Genomic DNA, 19,775 nt, shown 5'->3' with positions numbered 1-19,775 from the left:
CTAGCACCCAGGGGAGGGCTTTGCATAGGTAATGACAGATACAGCGAGAACAAGGGGAAGTGATTCATGTCATTTCCTCCCTCTAATGACAAACCCAACTCAGAGCACAGCAATGCAACCCCACTCTGCATGGCAGGGCCCAGCCACCTCCTGGGCAAATGGGGAATCAGTTCACATGCTCAGCAACTCGCTGAGAGGAGAAGCAAGTTCCAAGCAGCAAGTTTCCTGCAGCAGAGCCCAGTTTGGGACACCGCTGCTTAGCCAGTACTGCCAACCAATAATGCTCATGTGCCCTGCGTCGAGGCCTGAGCTCGCTCACACAGGCCACGCCAACCTGGCTCCAGAGGCCTCATCCGTTTCTACAGAGTTTAACCTTCCTTTTAACAAAGTCCAGGTGGTTGAGGAAATCCTTCCAAATGCACCCAACACAATCTGCAGGAATGAACCACAGGTCCAAGGGCCAGTTCAACAGGTTAACTCTGAATCCTGATGACAATCCTGTGTATATGCCAGTACTTAACTCTCTTTTAAAACAGGAAGGTGCAGCTGCTTTGGGACCATGGGCTAGGTGTGACATTCCAACTCTGCCCCGGCTGGACCTAGGATACAGCCACTTGTATCCCCACGGGGGGGAGGGATAGCTCAGTGGTTTGAGCATTGGCCTGCTAAACCCAGGGTTGTGAATTCAATCCTTGAGGGGGCCGTTTAGGGATCTGGGGCAAAAATTGGGGGTTGGTCCTGCTTTGAGCAGGGGTTGGACTAGATGACCTCCTGAGGTCCCTTCCAACCCTGATATTCTATATTCTATGACAGATACAAAGAAGAGGTGCCAAGAGCAGAGAATGAAAAACACACACAACCAAGATTTCCCCCCCCCACCTGCCCCCCCCCCCCCACAAACGGGATCAATAATAGCATCTAACTGCCCCTGGCCACCACTCACTGGCAGGACTACACGCAATACTGCCCCCACCTGACAGGGCAGACAGGCACTACCAGAGCAGGGGAAGGCCTGGGTGAGATTCAGCCCAATCCATCTGAACTCTGTTTTAGAAGAAGGTTGAACTGCCAGCAAGGCAATTCAGATGTGGGAGTTTGCATCCTTCCCTGAGCTGGAGCCTTCTACCCCAGGAGGACAGCAAAATACAAACACTGCCTGTCCCACGCAGCAGCCAGCCAGCTCTCGCTGGGGCTTGGGGGGAGGAGGGGCGCTGAGTGGAGAGACCTGGCTGGCAGCCAAACCACTGAGAATTTCCTGCAAGCTGCAGTTATAATTTGATGAGTGAATCAGGAGACTGGCCTCAGGAGCAGCTATTCCCACCCTAAGTCTCCTCTAGTCCATCTCCTGCTGCTTAGCTGAAGCCTGAGCATCGTCTCCAGAGCCGATCCCAGGCACACAGACCAGCAGAGGAACTGCCATTTCCGCTGGAGTGTGCGTGTGGCACAAGGCCAGGTATCTTCTCCATGGAGAGAGTTCAACACGCAGATTAGCCAAACATCCTGTGGACACCCAGTCAGCCTGCCTGCACCTCCCAAAAGGCACCAGGAGAGGACACTTTGTCTGCCAACCCAGACGCTAAACAAACAGGCGTTACATGTAACCTGGCTGCAAGCAGAGACAGCTGAACTAGATGCCCGGAAGATGGACCACAATCCTCCTTCTCCAGACTCATCTCTGCTCTGACCGTAGAACGAGTGGCAGCGGGGTCTGCAGCATCTATCTGCACAGACGGCCCCTGTGGCCATGGACCTTGCTGCTCCCCTCACCTTCCTGCCCCGTGTAGGTTAGGCGCTGGGTCATTTAGCTCCACAGGCATCCCTGTGGGTGTACAGCATCTGGCACAAAGGAGCCCTAACTGTGTTCAGGACCCTGGGTGCAAACTAATACAGCCAAAGGAGGAGCCTGGCACTTATACATCACCTTCGACCCAGGCAGAGCAATAAACTTGGGTCATGTGCACTAGTTAAGGCTCCCAACCCCCTCTATGGCAGATAAGGAATAACCACACCCACCTATGAAATAGCTACTTCTGGGGTGGAATGCAGGCTCCACACTGAACGCTTTGGGGCAGGAAGTCAACGCTGCCAGATCCTGCTGAAACTTGTGCAAAATAATGACCCCTTTATAACACCTTCCAGCTGAGGAGCTCAGCTCTCCAAAACCAGGCTGGTTAACCCTCACATCACCCTGTGAGCGCAGTATGGTAAGAACTGCCCCAGGGAAGTGACACGCCCGTGCTAGGTCAGAGAACCCTGAGCTGCAGGCAGTGTCAGAACACAGGTCTCCTGACTCTGAGCTCCATCTTCTAGCCAGGCAGGATCAGCCCCGTTGAGGTGAAGTGACCTGGCCGAGACTGAACCAGCGGCAGGGTTACCACCTCGAATGTCAGCAAGCACCAGTCAGGCCACCAGCTACCCAGCTCGCTCAAGCAGTGTCAACCTTTCTTGTAGAAAGCCCCATGGCTGCTGCCACAAGGCCAGCTGCAAGGGCATTCGCACTGCTGGGGGACCCAGCGCACACCTGACTCCCACCTGTTCATCACAGGGATGAGCAGAACAACTCCCCCCAGCTGCCTGAAGGAAAAAACCCATGCCATTGGATCTCGCGCATGTAAGGGGACCTACAAGGGAAGAGAAACATCTGTGCCCTTTCTTGATGTACAGCCAAAGTCTGGTGTGTTTTTCCTGGTTGGTTTTGCATCAGGAATGCAGGTGTCTCATATCTGCCTTTGTTTGCTGGAGGATTCAGAACCAATAGATCTAGCAAGACTAGGGTGACCAGATAGCAAGGGTGAAGAAATCAGGACGGGGGTGGGGGTAATAGGCACCTATATAAGGCAAAGCCCCAAATATCGGGACTATCCCTATAAAATAGGGACATCTGGTCACCCTAAACAGGACTTTGGCATCACAAGGGATTGCGGGGGGGAGGGGGGGGGCTTTGAAACCCTGTTTGTCTTTGTAAGCACCCATTTAACTCCAGCTCCTATGGGCACCAGGGAGAAAAGCTCTCAAAGACTCAGACACTCCTACCCCCATAACTAGGGCCTGGGACACTGGCCTCCCAAGAGCCCTCCAGGAAAACAGACACATGAGGCTCCACATTCCTGACTTCCGAATAGAAGCCAAGCAGAAAAAGCAGCTTTTTCAAAGCCTCCCAGACTCCTTTACACATTACAAAGCAGGAAAAAAGGGATTATTTCTCACCTTGCATGTCCTGCCAGCATGTGTCAGCACTCCTCCCTGCACCCAAAATGCCAGGCAGATCGGCCCAGAGCAGCCTGCTACGCCCCAAAGCCTCTGTCTCCCTAGGCTCCAGCTCACCTGTTCTCCAGATCCGGCATGCTCAAGTTCCTAGCAGCGAAGCACATTTTCAGAGGGATCACCTTCCTGTCTTTGGTGCCACTGTAGTGCTTCGGTGAGCCGGAGTCCTCACTGCCACTCAGGCTCGGTGACTGGGGAGCTGCCCCATCCCACGGGAGGTCTGACACCAGCGATGGCTTCTTAATGTAGGGAGTCACTTCCCGCATGAACTTCACTAAGAACAGGAGGTGGGAGAGGAGAGTGTTAGCACCTGGGCCACCTCAGGAGGGGTGCACAAAACACTGAATGCACCTGCACAGAAAGGTAAGGCAGCACCTGAGGATCTGTGCAGCCCAGGGCAGTGTGCTGACTCCCCCACCAGCAGGGAGCAATGATCTACACTCACTGTGAGGGCAGTGCCTGCCGCGCCGGGGGTGGGGGCGGGGGGGGGCACACTAAGCAGGCCTCAGACCATAGTCTACTGTGAGGACCAGAAGTCGGCTGCTAGGGATCTAGCTTAGACTTAGAGTTAGTTGCTCCCACCTTCCAGAGAGGACAGGTGAGTGAACCTGCCCAGCTAGCCCCTCATACGGATGCGTGCAAGCTTTTGCCCCTCTCCTCTGTAGGTTGGGGCAGGGGGCGCGCACTGGGGTGCTCTGGGAATCTGGGGAGAATGGTCTATCTGCATGCCAGCTGCACAAGAAATGGAAGCAGGCCCGTTAGCCCGCTGGAAAATGTGACCAGGGCTTTGCAGAGGGAAGGGTTAAGATCAAGCTGTTCCCCTCCCTTCCTATAACCAAGCAGTGGGGATGGGGAGCTGGGGCACGGAAAGTTTACAGCTGCAGAAATTTTGGATAAGTATCTGAACCTCTGGATGTGCTTCCCAAAGCAAATGCAGGCTCTGCAGCAGTGGGGCTGCCAATGACTACACTAGCATTCCCCTTATACCGTGTAGGATACTCTCTGAAACTGGGTTCAGCAAATGATACAGCATTTAAACAATGAAGTGGTTTAGATTTTTAAAACCACAGGAAATTCATGGTTCAGGCCAATATGGTCCCCAACTCACTCTATTATATATTACCAAGTTAGCAAACCTATGTTTAGTCTATGAACACAGTTTGTGGCAAGCCAGGGTACAAATGTACCCTGCACTACCCTGCCACGCACTAAAAGTTCCCGAGTGCACTTTGATGTGCCTCCTTTAAAACAGGGTCAATCAAAGTGCACTAGGGAATTCTGAGTGCATTGCAGCACGGTCCAGATGGACCGTAAGTGCTTGGCAGGCTAGCACAAGTTTGCTTTACACCTGCTTGCCACAAACTAAGCGTTCATATACATACACACAGTTTAAGTGGGGTAGCAGATTGTACTGCGCTACATAGACTAATGCAACGATTGATCTGGATTTAGCCACCATACAAGGCAGACTGTTCCATAAAACACAGCACGCTATATAATTAGCTATTCCACAGGTACAACTGAGACGGTCCCCTCTAGTGCCTCCCCTCCAGATCAGCTAACGCACGGGAAAGAGCAGCACAGACCCACCTTCCCCTCAACTTCAGCATTGCATTTCCATGACTAGGCTCAATGAAGCGGGAAGGCTCTCTCTGCCCTGGCCTTCTGTGCGCTAAGCCACCATCCTGGCTGGGCTGAGTAAGTGCAATGATGGTTATTTATTACAGCCACAAAGCTTTCGTCAGCTGGTTCCCAGAAACCACTAATTTCCTTCTACAACACAATTAGCACTCCATCAATCCTGCATTCATGCTCTTCAATCCTTCAGGAGTGGGTCAGCAATTCCCAGCAGTTCTCAACCAACATCCAATCCAAACTCTGTAAATGCAGCTTCCAGAAGACACCCCAAACTGGCCTACATGGGCGTGGACCTTGGGGCAAAATTCCAGTCCCTTCCCAAGCTGACTGTACCTATTTATGTTGCCCTGCTCCAGTTCTCTGGCCATCCCTCCCTTCTCAGCATCAGACTTCAGGCTCAAGCCTGAACAAACCAGTTTCAGGCAGGAGTCTTCTAAACCTGCTCCTTGAGGATGGCCAGCTAACCACCCCCCACCCCTGGCTACGAAGAGCTAAGCCTTGCAGCTTCAGCTGGGATGTGGTCTAATTAAACAGAGGAGCTGACCGAGAGAAGCCCCTGGCACCTGCCCAGAGCACACCAAGATGTAGAATTTGGCTGGACGATCAAAGACTCCACAAAAAACCTTCACAATCTCAACAGCTTCATTAAGCAGGAAATCTGAATCAAATCCCGTTGGCGTGGGAGCCTGTGCCACCAAGGGCTCAGACAGCTCTGCCAAATCAGCCAATGACCGTGCAGGGAACATGCTCTTTATCCTTTATCCCTGGTCAGAAAGAGGAACTTGCCAAAGCTACTAAAAAGGTGGAAAACAGTGTGCACTATTGTCAGCAAAAAACAGAACGCCCAGAGTTACCACACCGATTAGGGAATTGTTCCACATTGCTGACAGTTGCCTATCCAGTCCAGCTCTTCTCTGCAATGCATTCTGCACCATGTTACAGTGGTGGAAGGTTCTTTCCCTTGCACGTGCTCCCTCTAGAAGAATATTGCACGACTGCCCTAGAGTAATCTCGTTACTGATTACAAGACAAGGAGGAAGGGTCTATGATTCCAAGGGCGAGCTGGCTCCAATGGTGCCAACAGTGAACGGCGCAGAGAAGAATGAGGATAAAACATGCTGCCCCGCAAAGACTCAGATGTGTGGATTGGGACTTCATTTCTGGGCAATTTGAAGCTTCAGAACAGCCTGAGGCAGAATCTCCACAGCAGGCATAGCCTCCTTTCTCCTTCCGCTCCCAGTCAGACAATTGCACTCAAAGAGCAAGAGGTTAATAGCTGGTTGATTGACATCTGCTGTTTTAGCCCTACTGTAGTGAAACAACAGAGACCCACCATGAGTTGTTCAAAGAGGGAAGGGGAGCAACCAGTCCCTCCTGGTTCAGACTATTACCACTACTAAGGGCAGTGAAGACTTTTCAGACCTGGAGAAACTCCTCCGCATTCAAAACAAGAGCTCTTCATATGAAGTTCAAATGCACACTACCTCCAACCTATGAGTCGTGTCCTTAGAAGGGTGGAGGGACCGGACAGCTCATCTCTAGTTACCGGCAGCACAAGGAACGGAACTAAAGCAGGAAAGAGAATATAAACCAGCACAATGGATGTGACCAAGGGGTCAGCTGCCATCCCATCCTGGATCTCATCTGTAGCCATGACTGCGGAAGGACGACGCTACCCAAGTTTCCAAAGCTTTTGACACTTCACCACTAGCCTAGGATCTGCTGTTCACAGCTGCCAGGATTCTGTCATCTTTGGGGATTTTCTAGCCAAGTTGGCACAGCTCCAAAGGCTTCTCTGGTGTCAGCAGTAGGAAGGAGAAGGGGGAGCCATTTGTACATTTCCCCCTAACCAGATCACCTCCCCACAGAAGACATGACTGAAGTACAGCTGAGAAGGAGCATTTCCACAGTAGGCTAACAGACTCACCACTAGCCTTGCCTACACTAAGGACATTTTGGAAAGATTCCTCAATATTGCTAATGTCAGTCCGGAAGAACCAGTGCTAGCAAATCGGTTAGACTTGCTCCCCGCAGGCATGGATGACAGAGTGTTGAAAAATGAACTAGCAGCAGGTAGGCTGTCTACATTAGGGTTTCCAATGTCGGTAACTCCAGGGAAGGGGGAAGCAGTGCAAGGGGAAAAAAAATTCACAAGTTTCCTCTAGTGCAGATAAGGCCAGTCTCCTGCCAAACATGTAGGGGGAAAAAGCCCTATGAACGAGGGTGGATTAAAACAGATTTTTTTTTTTAAAAGGATGTATTTAAATTGGATTTTTCTTTGTAAAATAAACCTATTTAAAATTAAATATTAAATCTGAAAATATGACAACCTATATTAAGGCCTCAATTTACTATAATATTTTAAAATGATCTATTTAAAATAATTTAAATAAAAATTCAAGCAGTATATTTGCTATTGAAGTTTTAAAGGAAGTGAAGCCACTGAACAAGGGGAAGTCACTGGCTAAGCACCTGGGACCAGAGCTCGAAAACACTATGCCAACTTTCTGACAGCAGAGTCACTTCTCTAGGAGGTCGGGGGGGGGGGGGGGGGGAGACGACACAGCTCTTTTTCCTTTTCCAATCTTTGAGTACAAATGAGGTTCAAGAGGACGAGATCTAGTTTAAAATTGTTTCTGGTCACCCTGTCCTTTAAAAATCAGCTCAATTCATTATCTACAGATAATACTTCCTTCTCTGTTAGCTTTAAATGCAAAACCTGTTTTGATAAGAATACGTATGACACATCAACACAAGACAAAGTTGTGGTCAACACTGGTGAAGCCCTTCACTTTTACAGCCTCATGCTGTTCCACTCACCAAAGCAGGAAGCTTGGGTTATTACAGTCTTGTGTGATGTCTGACGGCTTCGGTTACAGAGACCCCCTTGGGACTGTCACCTGATGTGCTGAGACTACCTCTGAGCCAGTTTTCTCTGCCAGCTTGGGCCTCCAGAACCCTGCCTTATTGAGCCAGACACGCAAGTCTGCTGCAACACAGACCCAGGGTCTGACCCAGGCCCGTAAAGCTGCAGACTTAACTGAAAACGGCTTAGCAAGTGCTCCTGTCTCTAGCACTCAGACACCCAGCTCCCAATGGGATCCAAACCCCAAATGAATCCATTTTACTCTGTATAAAGCTTATACAGAGTAAACTCATAAATTGTCCACCCTCTACAACACTGATAGAGAGATATGCACAGCTGTTTGCTCCCCCAGGTATTACTTACTTATTCTGGGTTAATCAATCAGCAAAAGTGATTTTATTAAGTATAAAAAGTAGGATTTAAGTGGGTCCAAGTAATAATAGACAGAACAAAGTAAGTTACGAAGCAAAACAAAACACGCAAGTCTAAGCCTAATACAGTAGGAAACTGAATACAGATAAATCTCACCCTCAGAGATGTTTCAATAAGCTTCTTTCACAGACTAGACTCCTTCCTAGTCTGAGCCCAATCCTTTTCAGACCAACGTTGTGGTTTATGGCCTGAGTCCAGCACTCTCTCACCCCCCTGTAGTTACAGTTTTGTCCCAGTTTCTTTCAGGCATCTCTTTGGGGTGGGGAGGCTCTCTCTTGAGCCAGCTGAAGACAAAATGGAGAGGCTTCCAGGGCCTTTTATAGTCTCTCTCTTGTGGGCAGAAACCCCTTTGTTCTTCTGTGCAAAGTCACAGCAACAAGATGGAGTTTGTGTCCACCTGGGCAAGTCACATGTCCATGAATGATTCAGCTTTTTGCAGGCTAACACCATTGTTTACATGTTAGTTTGAACATTCCCAGGAAAGCTCAGATGTGGATTGGCATCTCCCAAAGTCCATTGTCAGCTGAGTGTTTCTTGATTGGGCACTTATTCAGAATAGTCCTTTCTCAAGAAGCTGACCAAATGCTTCACTGATGCTACTTAGAATCAAACACACTGAGATACAAGTACATAGCCAATACACACACACACAAACAGCATAATCATAACCAGCAAACTACCACCTTTCCATAGACACCTTACTTGACCTCCTTTGTACAAGATTTGATGCAACTATAGGACCTTGGTTGCAACAATGATCTATAGTCACAGTTCATGTCAATAACGTCACAACGTCCTCCAAAGATCCTGTCCAAATCCTCCAACAGAGACAGTGAAGGGATGACCCAAAACTTAGAGTATCATACAATCATAGAATATCAGGCTTGGAAGGGACCTCAGGAGGTCATCTAGTCCAACCCCCTGCTCAAAACAGGACCAATCCCCAATTAAATCATCCCAGCCAGGGCTTTGTCAAGCCTGACCTTAAAAACTTCTAAGGAAGGAGATTCTACCACCTCCCTAGGTAACGCATTCCAGTGTTTCACCACCCTCCTAGTGGAAAAGTTTTTCCTAATATCCAACCTAAACCTCCCCCACTGCAACTTGAGACCATTACTCCTTGTCCTGTCCTCTTCTACCACTGAGAATAGTCTAGAACCATCCTCTTTGGAACCACCTCTCAGGTAGTTGAAAGCAGCTATCAAATCCCCCCTCATTCTTCTCTTCCGCAGACTAAACAATCCCAGGTCCCTCAGCCTCTCCTCATAAGTCATGTGTTCCAGACCCCTAATCATTTTTGTTGCCCTTCGCTGGACTCTCTCCAATTTATCCACATCCTTCTTGTAGAGTGGGGCCCAAAACTGGACACAGTACTCCAGATGAGGCCTCACCAATGTCGAATAGAGGGGAACGATCACATCCCTCGATCTGCTCGCTATGCCCCTATTTATACATCCCAAAATGCCATTGGCCTTCTTGGCAACAAGGGCACACTGCTGACTCATATCCAGCTTCTCGTCCACTGTCACCCCTAGGTCCTTTTCCGCAGAACTGCTGCCTAGCCATTTGGTCCCTAGTCTGTAGCGGTGCATTGGGGTCTTCCGTCCCAAGTGCAGGACCCTGCACTTATCCTTATTGAACCTCATCAGATTTCTTTTGGCCCAATCCTCCAATTTGTCTAGGTCCCTCTGTATCCTATCCCTGCCCTCCAGCGTATCTACCACTCCTCCTAGTTTAGTATCATCCGCAAATTTGCTGAGTGCGCAATCCACACCATCCTCCAGATCATTTATGAAGATATTGAACAAAACCAGCCCCAGGGGCATTCCACTTGACACCAGCTGCCAACTAGACATGGAGCCATTGATCACTACCCGTTGAGCCCGACAATCTAGCCAACTTTCCTCCCACCTTATAGTACATTCATCCAGCCCATACTTCTTTAACTTGCTGACAAGAATACTGTGGGAGACCATGTCAAAAGCTTTGCTAAAGTCAAGAAATAATACATCCACTGCTTTCCCTTCATCCACAGAACCAGTAATCTCATCATAGAAGGCGATTAGATTAGTCAGGCATGACCTTCCCTTGGTGAATCCATGCTGACTGTTCCTGATCACTTTCCTCTCATGTAAGTGCTTCAGGATTGATTCTTTGAGGACCTGCTCCATGATTTTTCCGAAGTAGTAGAAGTAGAAGTATTCAGAGATCTTTCTGAATCTGGGAGAAGCAGTTTGGTGGGTTTTTTGCCATTTAGACCTCTGCAAGGCCTTTCAGGGATAACCCACTAAAAGTGCCAACCATTTAACATTAAATATGTTAACTACAACATAGGTGAAGGCTGCCTCATGTAGCAGACATATAGCATGTATCCACCTAAGTAGGCACTGATCTGGCCTCCGCAGGATGGACACACCTAGTCCTGAATTAAGTTAGAAAATGTTGTGCTGCATTTAAGTGCCCAAAATTAGGCACCCTACTAAAATGGTCTGATTTTCCGTGCATGGCAAACGCCCACTGAAGTGGGAGCTATAGGTGCTCAGTCCCTCAGACAAGTGACCCACTGTCAGCAGGGTGCCTACTGTGGCTTATACTGTGGCTTTGGGCACCCAGTGTAAGAGTTCTGGCCAGAGCTACTTAGGGCAGGGTTGTTTTGTGTTAGCCTCCTCACTGGTACTGGGCCAAACACGTTTTTGTTTTTTCTTTCTACAGCCCTGTCAGTTGTAACATACTTTTGTGGTCAGATGAGCCACACTGAGAACACAAGCATTCACACGGCAGCTCCTCTGAAGCTGCCATTAGCAGCGGTCACAAGAGGAGACTCCTGAAGTGGTTCCTGTTTAACAGTTGCATTGTGGAAGACTTCATTGAGGACCTAATCCTATGCTCACTGAAGTCAGCAGCAAAACTCCTATTGACACTTCAATAGATGCAGGATCAGGTCCTAACACGCCAAGTTCATCTGTGTAGCTCTGCACATGCTCTCCCCAGCCCTTCAGAGAGGCTCTCCCTGCATGAACCATTGACCTCAGGGGCTCTGGAAAGGCACAGATGTTTTTGATGCAAGTAGGCTTGGCAGAATTCAATTTTTTTTCAATAACTGAATGATAACATCAATGATTATATTTAAGCATTTTTTATTTTTATCTACTTTAATTTTCACAGCAGTGGGAAATTAATGACAGTACATGTTGAGATTCAAAAAATTAAAGCCTCAACTTAAAATACATCATCAACCTCACATGCCAAAATACTCAACGTAAATATCCTTAAATCAAACTTTAATGTTTTCAAGCAGCATTTTTCTTACTTTGCCTATGTGGAAATTTCAGTAATTGATGGGAATATTCTTTTTACTGATCTGTGTATGTATGATGAAATTGACCTTCACTGTTAAAAATCTAATGCTCCCATGCCCACCTAAAAGGCAAGGAAATAGTGAAAACTTCTCAGCATTCTTATTTTAAATGTCCTAGCTCTGGAGCACGGGAAGGCATGTTCGCAGGTAGAGAATTGGAGGAACCCAGATCCTGAAAACAGACAGTTGACAGTGAATCCTAGTTATACATCTTTGAAGAAGGGGAACAAAGCTGAAGGCAGTAACTAATGAACTACAAGTCAGCAGAGAAGAAAAAAGCAAACTAGCTATAGCCCACTATGAACTGAAACTGTCTACGGCTTGGGGAAAATATCTGAAAAGCCCTCAAAGTCTTTCTTAGTCCTCTCCACATCAAATATTTGCAACCCAATTCATGAAAGCACCATTAAAACCCAAACAATATGCCATCCTGCTCCAACACCACACACACACAGTGGACAATGTGCACTGCTAACATAAAACAGGACGCTCAGGCATTCAGAGCCCCTGAGGCGGAACAATTTGCTTTATTTAGAAGTTCAGGGTTTCAGTAATGAGACTGGCTTTCCCACAGTCTTGACCACAAGGGGGCATCTGCCCACTACATTTTTGGGGATGCCTCCCCTTTAAATCTCTCCAGAATACAAACAGGAGATAAATCAGTATTACAGCAAAACCTGCACTCCTTGCTCACCTCATTCAACACAGAGAATTCTGTGAACTCTCTTGTTTCTGATAGTTATTTTCCCAAAACGGAGAAATGAGTGTCAAAACTCTTACAGTGGACCCTCAAAGTAACCTAAGCCACAAATGCACCCAACACATATCGCCTGCTTCGCATGTTCCCGTGGAGCCCCAATAGCTGCACAAGAGCTGCTGACAAAGGCTCGCCAGCTTACATTAGTGGCACCAGCACCCACACTTCTTGAGCTTCTGTATCATGAAAAGTGAAAATTGTGTGGCTATTTGCATCTGACTTTTGTCTGGGTCTGATCCAAATGGGCATCTGCAATTAACCCAATCATGTCAGATAAGAACATAACCAACAGCAGCAAGGCGAGTGCAACGCTCCGTGGTAAGACAGGATGCAGAAAGCAGAGACAATGAGTTGTGATGACAAGCTAGCAGAGGGGCTGAGAGAGAAATAGTAGAGGGATTACACAAGGGCTGTGCAGCCAGCTGATTCCACTAGTTGGGATTCTAAACTACCTAAACATTAGCCAGACTGTCTGATCCTCCGATTTAGGCTTATGACATTTGGTGGAACTCTGTAACAATCAATATAGAATGATCCAATACCAGGCTCTCCTGTAATTTATGCTTAGAAGCGTTACACATTAGGTTTCAAATTTGTTTTTGCCTTTTTCCGCTGAGGATAGTAGCATGTTCTCAGAGGGTAAGAACAAGCTTTTGATATCATGCACTCTGCTAAAGGAGCATCCTGATGGGACTGCTTAAGGCAGCAGAGCTGTCCAGCATGGAGGAGAAGCGACAGCATTAAGATGCTAGGGCAGGGGTGGGCAAACTTTTTTGGCCACATTTGGGTATGGAAATTGTATGGTGGGCCATGAATCCTCATGAAATTGGGGGTTGCAGTGTGGGAAGGGGTGAGGGCTCCGTCTGGGGGTGTGGGCCCTGGGGTGCGGGCCCTGGGGTGCAGAAATGAGAAGTTCAGGGTGTGGGAGGGGGCTCCAGAATAAGGCAGGGCGTTGAGGTGCAGGTGGGGGGGGGGAAGGTGAGGGCTCCAGCTGGGGGTGCAGGAGTCGTCTCTGGGCTGGGACCAAAGGGTTTAGAGGGCAAAACGGGGATCAGGGCTGGGTGAAGGAAGGGGTCAGGGGTGCAGACTTCAGGCAGTGCTTACCTCAAGCAGCTCCCAGAAGCAGCGACACGTCCCCCCCTCCGGCTCCTATGCAGAGGTGCGGACAGGCGGTGCCCCCCCTGCAGATCCCACTGGTCGCGGTTGCCAGCCAATGGGAGCTGTGGGAGCCACGCAGAGCCACCGCACACGCGGAGCGGGTCAAGCCCCTGACCCCGCTTCCCAACAGGAGCTCAAGGGCCTGATCCTGGGCTGTAGTTTGCCCACCTCTGTGCTAGGACTTTTCAGTTTCCACTTCCCTGTCTGCCTGCGCAGGTGCAGGAGGCAGCCTTTTAGCAGTAATGCCAGAAGTGGGCATGTCAGGAGAACATGCCAAGCATCTTCAGTTCCTTTGCAGAGCAATTGTTTTTTCATGCTCAGGAAAAGGAAGCGATCCCAAACTGGCGCAGCTAATTAATAGAATAGATTATTTCACCTCTTTGGTCTCAGCCTGTTTCCCAAGTTTCAGTCTCACTCACAGTGATCAAGTTTCAAATGTCTCAAAGATGGGGTTTTGTAACAGGAACACCAACAGACAAGGAGACCTCTGGCCTTGGGGCGTGTCACTTACTGGCAATGCTCTGTGCAATGAGTTTTGCAGTAGCCATGCCAACTCTTGAGAGGAATTAAGAATCCTCCAACTCAGAACCCCAGCCCCTCTGAGCACCACTGACAAGTCCATTAGCCTTCATGTGTCCCGGCTTAGCACCACAGCACATTATCTACTCCTCATTCGCATTCCCCAGCATCCAGGCGGTCTTCAAATTTGGGAAGAGTTTGCCTCAGCATCACTCACGCTGCCCCACCCGTCCTTCCAGCTCAAACCCTTGGTCATCACTCCCTCCTCTGCTCTGGCCTCCCCCACTCCCCTGCCCCATTCCACTCCAGGTGTTGCTGTTAGTCCTACCTATGATGACCAACCACACCCTCTCCCACTCCTGTCACTGTCAGAAGTCTGAGCTCATCCCGCTTCCCAAGGCCATACCCATCTCCAGCTATCACATGCACAGTGCAGCCAGTTGTCCGGTGGCTGCACCAGCCTCGGGGGCCGGGGTGGGGGGTTCAGTCACCAAGCCTAGCCATGGGCTCAGAGCGAGCTCTGACACTGCTGAATTCAGTACCAGCAGGTGCTGCTCTATCCAGGCTCCTCAACGGCAAAGGGGACATTAAAGCAAGGCCCCTCCAGCATCTCTCTGGATTCTGCCCAGACACAAGGGGAGTTCTTCAAATACAGGCTGTAGAGTCTTCACAGACTGTTCCAATCTCGGTTCTGATGACAAGGTATGGGCAGACTTCTGCTGAAGGCAGCATCCCTCTGTATTACCACTCACTGGATTCCCGGGCTCTAACACATCACCCAAAGGCGGCATGAGACAAAGCCAGGCTCTCACGGTGCTTGATCAGAACTTCGCATTCGGTCACGGCCCCCCAAGCTGCCTTCCAAAAGGCAACATTTTCATCTAACCAGGAAGAAGAGAGTCAGTCACCAAAGGGTTAACGCTGCATTGTAGCATCTCCTTACACAGCCAATGAAGTACCAGGGGCTGCACCGAGGGAAAAAGCAGCACTAATGCAGCCAGCTCCACCTGTGGATTAGGTCTCTGTCTGTGACAGGTGCATAGACATGGTTAGCCAGGCCCACCTCCTCAGGACCCATGCTTTGTATCCAGAGGCTGTTGAGCTGTAAGAGCAGTGGGTGTTGAGTGTTAGTATGGCAAAGAGCAAAGGAGCCAAGGCCATGCAGAAAAGTTTCATCTGGTTATATGAGCTTCAAGCCAATAACCCCTGTCTTCTTCCTTCGGCTCTGTGCTCCCATCAGATTGGTTCAGCTGAGTGGCATGGCTGGACCAAGATCCATGCTGTGATGAGAAGCTTGCCCTTGCTGAGGGCAGCAAACTAGAGTTAATATTAACCTCCTGCAAGCAGTCAGAGCACTTATCCCAGGATTACACAGCTCCATGCACCTTAATCTTCCCCTCCCTACTGGAGATGGGTGAATCCTGCGAGGTGGAGCACTAATCCAGCACTCTGCAAAGGGGCCTGCTATACAGCTGGCCATCAGATGTGGATGTTGGTGTCTTTGTTCTAAGTTGCTTTCCAATACAGTCAGGAAGTTAAATACCACCAAAGCACAACCCACATGATGGAACGCAGGTGGGTCATTGAAACCCCACCCCGACTTTCAAGGAAGGGCTAATGGCTTGACTCTTTGAGAATGACATTTGGTAGCTAAAATCCATGTCAGTGAAGGGCTGGCCTCAGCAACAGGCACAATATCCCCTCTGCACATGGAAACCTGGTGCTTCCATTATTGCAGCTCTCCTCCCAGCTAAAGGTGAGCTAAAGGGGACCAATAAAAGGCAGTGTGACACAACCAGTTCTTGGAGGGAAGGAGAAGAGTCAGAGCTTGTCACCATCACTTTCAAGAGTTGCATAATGTATTTTAAGATGGGCCAGAGAGGATGCAAGATGCCCAGCAAGGACTCGCAGCTTGGAAGGTCCATCCCTCTCAGGACAGGCCGGAATTCCTTGTTTATGCTCTGCCCATGTCTGCTAACGCTGCTGCTGTCAGGATTACATCTGGGCCTCAACTGTAAGCCACCCTCAGTGACGGATTCTAACCCTGCAGATTAATTTGGTGTTTGAGGAAGAATGCGTTACAGCATTTCACAGCTTAAATTCACAAAAGAGGAAAAAGCCAACACAGCCCTTCGATAGACAGGGACTGCTGTCCTGTAACAGCTGGAGCCCGCAATCCAACAGGGACAAAACTGGGAGCTCGGTTATCATTCAAGTGTGCAAGCTATTGAAGCTAGGGAATTGGCTACGACCTAGCACCCTACTTTCCTGAGGTTAATATGTATTTCACTGGTCCATGAAAACAGCCCCAAATCAGTGGTTCCTTCTGGCCTTACAAATCCATTAATTTATGGACTGCATGGATGGAAATACCGAGAAAAAGGAGCTACCAAAAGTGAACACAGAACTTCTAACTGGGAGAGGAAAAATATACAAATAAACATGAAAAAGCTGCCTACACAGCGAACAAGTGAGCTTCAGAGTAAGAGACTAAGGTTGGCCTCTACACTATAAACACAGCCACGATGAAACAATTGTAGCAAAGTCAAAGGCAAGAAGTTTGTCTGCACAACAAGGGCCATGCTGTAACAGTGTTAACCACCTAGGTTTTACCTCTGCTAGGCGACCAAACTATGACACAGTAAGAACAGGCTTTTCCCTAGCCACATAGCCAAGAATACACCATGGACTAATGTGGTTTGGCTTCAGCAGCTTTTCCACATGGTTATTTTTGCAGCGTACATGAAGGAAGATTTGCCAGGGCTGGTTGGATTTTTAACCCCTTTTAGAAAAGCAGAATCAAGCACTGTGATATACTCTGTGTTGGAGGGAACTCTCAGGTTTTCAGGGACAACTTTGCACAATGCCACTTTTCTAACTGGGGGGACAATACCAGGTGCTTCATTGATAGGCTTTGGAAAGGGAATTAGCCAAAGGGATAAGGAGAAAAGCAGGAGACTAGCAACCAAGATCCCTCCAGTGACTAAATACCACCCCCCATACAAGGTACTCTGAACCAACCAAAACTTGACATGGTGCAAGATTTGGTAAACAGCTACCCAACGAACCCATCAAAATCTCTGCTGCATGCCTCAAGCAGTAAAGCCCCAACAGTCAGGCACTAGCCCCAGCTATGGGAATACATGGGACTCTTCAAACACGGGAGGTCAGCCTACAGGAACAACAGGGACTGGCTGCATTGTAGGTGGCAAAGGAGACTCTGAACAGGAATGTGTTAAGAACCTAGATGGAGGAGCCAAGAATGCAGGAGACATTTTGAGATGGATGCACTTGTGTGGGGGAAGATCAGTCTTCTGCAGACAAGCTGTGCTTCTCTCCCCTGACATGCTGGCTGGACATCTGAACAAAAGATTCTGGACTTCATTTCAGTATGAACAGAGGCCATATGCTCTCTCTAATTACAAGAGAGATCATTTTGTCACATATGCGCCCCTTCCCTCCTCCTACTTCTGAGGCCAGTCAAACATTAACCCACTGCTCCCCAGGTAATATCAGGCCTGATGCCTGCATCTGCTCAGAAGAAGAGCTTGATCTGGTTCAGCAAGGGTCAGCTCAGTAGTCTGATACCAGCACAGGAAACATCACCAGGGAGGAAGGGTGGGGTGAGCTGGTGATGGTCACAGAAAGACAAGCGCTCTGCATTCCCAGCAGCATTCAATGCAGGTTTGAGTCCAGCACCAACCTGGAAGTGCTGGAGTGCAGCAGACCCCCAGAGCAGGTTGAGAAGGAAGCTGAGAGAGCTTACTGACGTACTAATATAAAACTGCAAAAGCCAGAGACTGGTCTGCAGTTGTTGCTCACAACAGTTTGGCTGTCTCACTATTGCAGCAGGGCAGGTGGCTGCACTTTCAGGTTTGTGGTTCTGAAGCAGCCTTGGCCATGCACTCCTTAGTGCAATGCTTGGAAGACACCAAAGCCACTCACCTGCTGAACTCCAGTACACAGGCATTCAGCAGTGACTCTGCTGTCAGCTGGGAGCAATAACGACTGGTAGCCCAATGAATCATTCCTCCCTCCTATGCACACTAAAAGCGCCTGTACTTCGAGAAACGCCTTCTTTGCTTTCAAGTGAACGAGGTAAAAGCAAGGCAAACCCTGCTTCAGAGGATTTCATGCCCTTCTCTCATTTAATCCTCTTCCCCAACCCCATTATCTTCTCTAATTCCAATCTATTGTGAGTGCTGCCGTGTGCCAATTAGTCTGACCCTAGCAAACTGCAGCTGCCATTTTAAAGGTTCATTGTGGTGAGCGTGGCGAGTTAGCTCTGAGCCAGAAATGCAGCCGTATCTGCGAAATGGTTTCAGATAGTTTGGGAAAGGGAAGCAACTCCCAACACTTTACTTCTATGGAATCACAAAGTACATCTAGGGTGCCCGCCTGCTGCTGCAGCCTAGCGCCGCGGGGCCCAATCCCCGACTGCAGCCTCTGGGTGCTACCGCAATAAAGGAACACACATACCGATCACTTAGTTCTCCTTAAGCACCTTGTTCCTGAACTAGTGCATCTACGCACACAGCCCTGCCAGGCCTGGCCAGGAAAGTAGAGCACTTACTCATAAGGAATGAGCTAGTGCAGTGACAAAGCCTCACACTCGCTAGTGACATTATACAGAAGAGTCAGTATAAATACAGCCCTCAGGACTTCCCCAGATCCCAGGCTCTTTAAAGCTTGTGGGAGGAGATGGTAGGAAAGTGGGAAGCTGCTATGGTATGGACGTTGCAACAGGACATTGACTTCTCCAAAGTTAAGGCATCCGCAGGTGCAGTCTGAACTTCTCAGGAACTTTTGAACTCCTTTAGAAGCATCTGATCCACAGCCCCTACCTTACAACAAGAACCCTGATCCTGTAAATCATTAACTGTTTGAGTAAGGGGCTCTCAGGCTCTGGCCCCTTGCCGTGAAAAGGACAAAGGAAAGACTGGAGGCTGGAGTCGCTGCAAAGAAAGATATATGGTCTGGGGACATTCTAACTGTGAATTTCTGTACTGGCAAGTGTTTGGGCTTCTTTAAATTGCACCTTAACTCTGAATGTCTTGGGTTTCTGCTGCTTGTCTGGTGTATGGCTACAGCTCTCCTGTAGGGTTCACCACTTGTAAGTTACCAAGGTGTTCTACCAACCTCAACTCCAGCTTAAAGTTCATTGCCTGGGATTTAAGATAAAGTTTAACAAATGAGGAAGTGGTCATGTGTGTTTTGAAACCCAGGTTAGCTCTATGCCCTGATGCAACGGAAGCTGCCTTAGGGCTGAGACTTTCTCCATCAAGTGTACTAGGATCTTAACCCCTTCCCACTCTTGTTCCCTCCCTCTCACACAGCCCTTGATGGGGACTCCTAACTCCACGTGTCACTGCCAGGGGTTGATTCATCCCCAGCTATTCAAACGGCCCTTGGTTACAAGCATAACAGATATTCTGCCCATGCCAGATGTTAGGGAGGGGGCTGTAAAAGCTGCTGTTGAGCCAGATCTACCTTGGTTAGTTACTTCATTCCAATTACGGAGTCCTGAATTAAATGTTTAAAATAGGCTCTCCTCACTCCTTAAGCTGAAATGCTACCATCACCGCAAGAGTCAGTTGTCTCCCAATGGCTGCTTGGGGAGCAGATTTTCACAAGTCTCATTCATACTGGTAGGCAGTGACATTATAAAACAAGGCCATACTACAGCTTAACGGTGACGCTGCAGGTCATCCCTAGAACACAGAACATTACAAATATTCAGACACTAAGTTTATTGTTAACCAGCTTTAGTAAGAAGAATTAGG

General features: G+C 48.8%; 1 protein-coding gene across 1 annotated transcript in view; it reads right to left on the bottom strand.

Annotated features, from left to right (window-relative positions):
* Window positions 1–19,775, bottom strand: part of SNTB2 (syntrophin beta 2) — a 48,112-nt gene that overhangs the window by 17,614 nt on the left and 10,723 nt on the right. The window contains 1 exon segment of the mRNA XM_073308318.1: window positions 3,325–3,538. Within this exon segment, the coding sequence (XP_073164419.1) occupies window positions 3,325–3,538 (214 nt within the window).

Source organism: Lepidochelys kempii, chromosome 12, assembly GCF_965140265.1.
Source record: "Lepidochelys kempii isolate rLepKem1 chromosome 12, rLepKem1.hap2, whole genome shotgun sequence".
Classification (NCBI taxonomy): Eukaryota; Metazoa; Chordata; order Testudines; family Cheloniidae; genus Lepidochelys; species Lepidochelys kempii.
The sequence above is the reverse complement of the archived record's forward strand: the minus strand, read 5'-3'. Positions and strand labels throughout refer to the sequence as shown.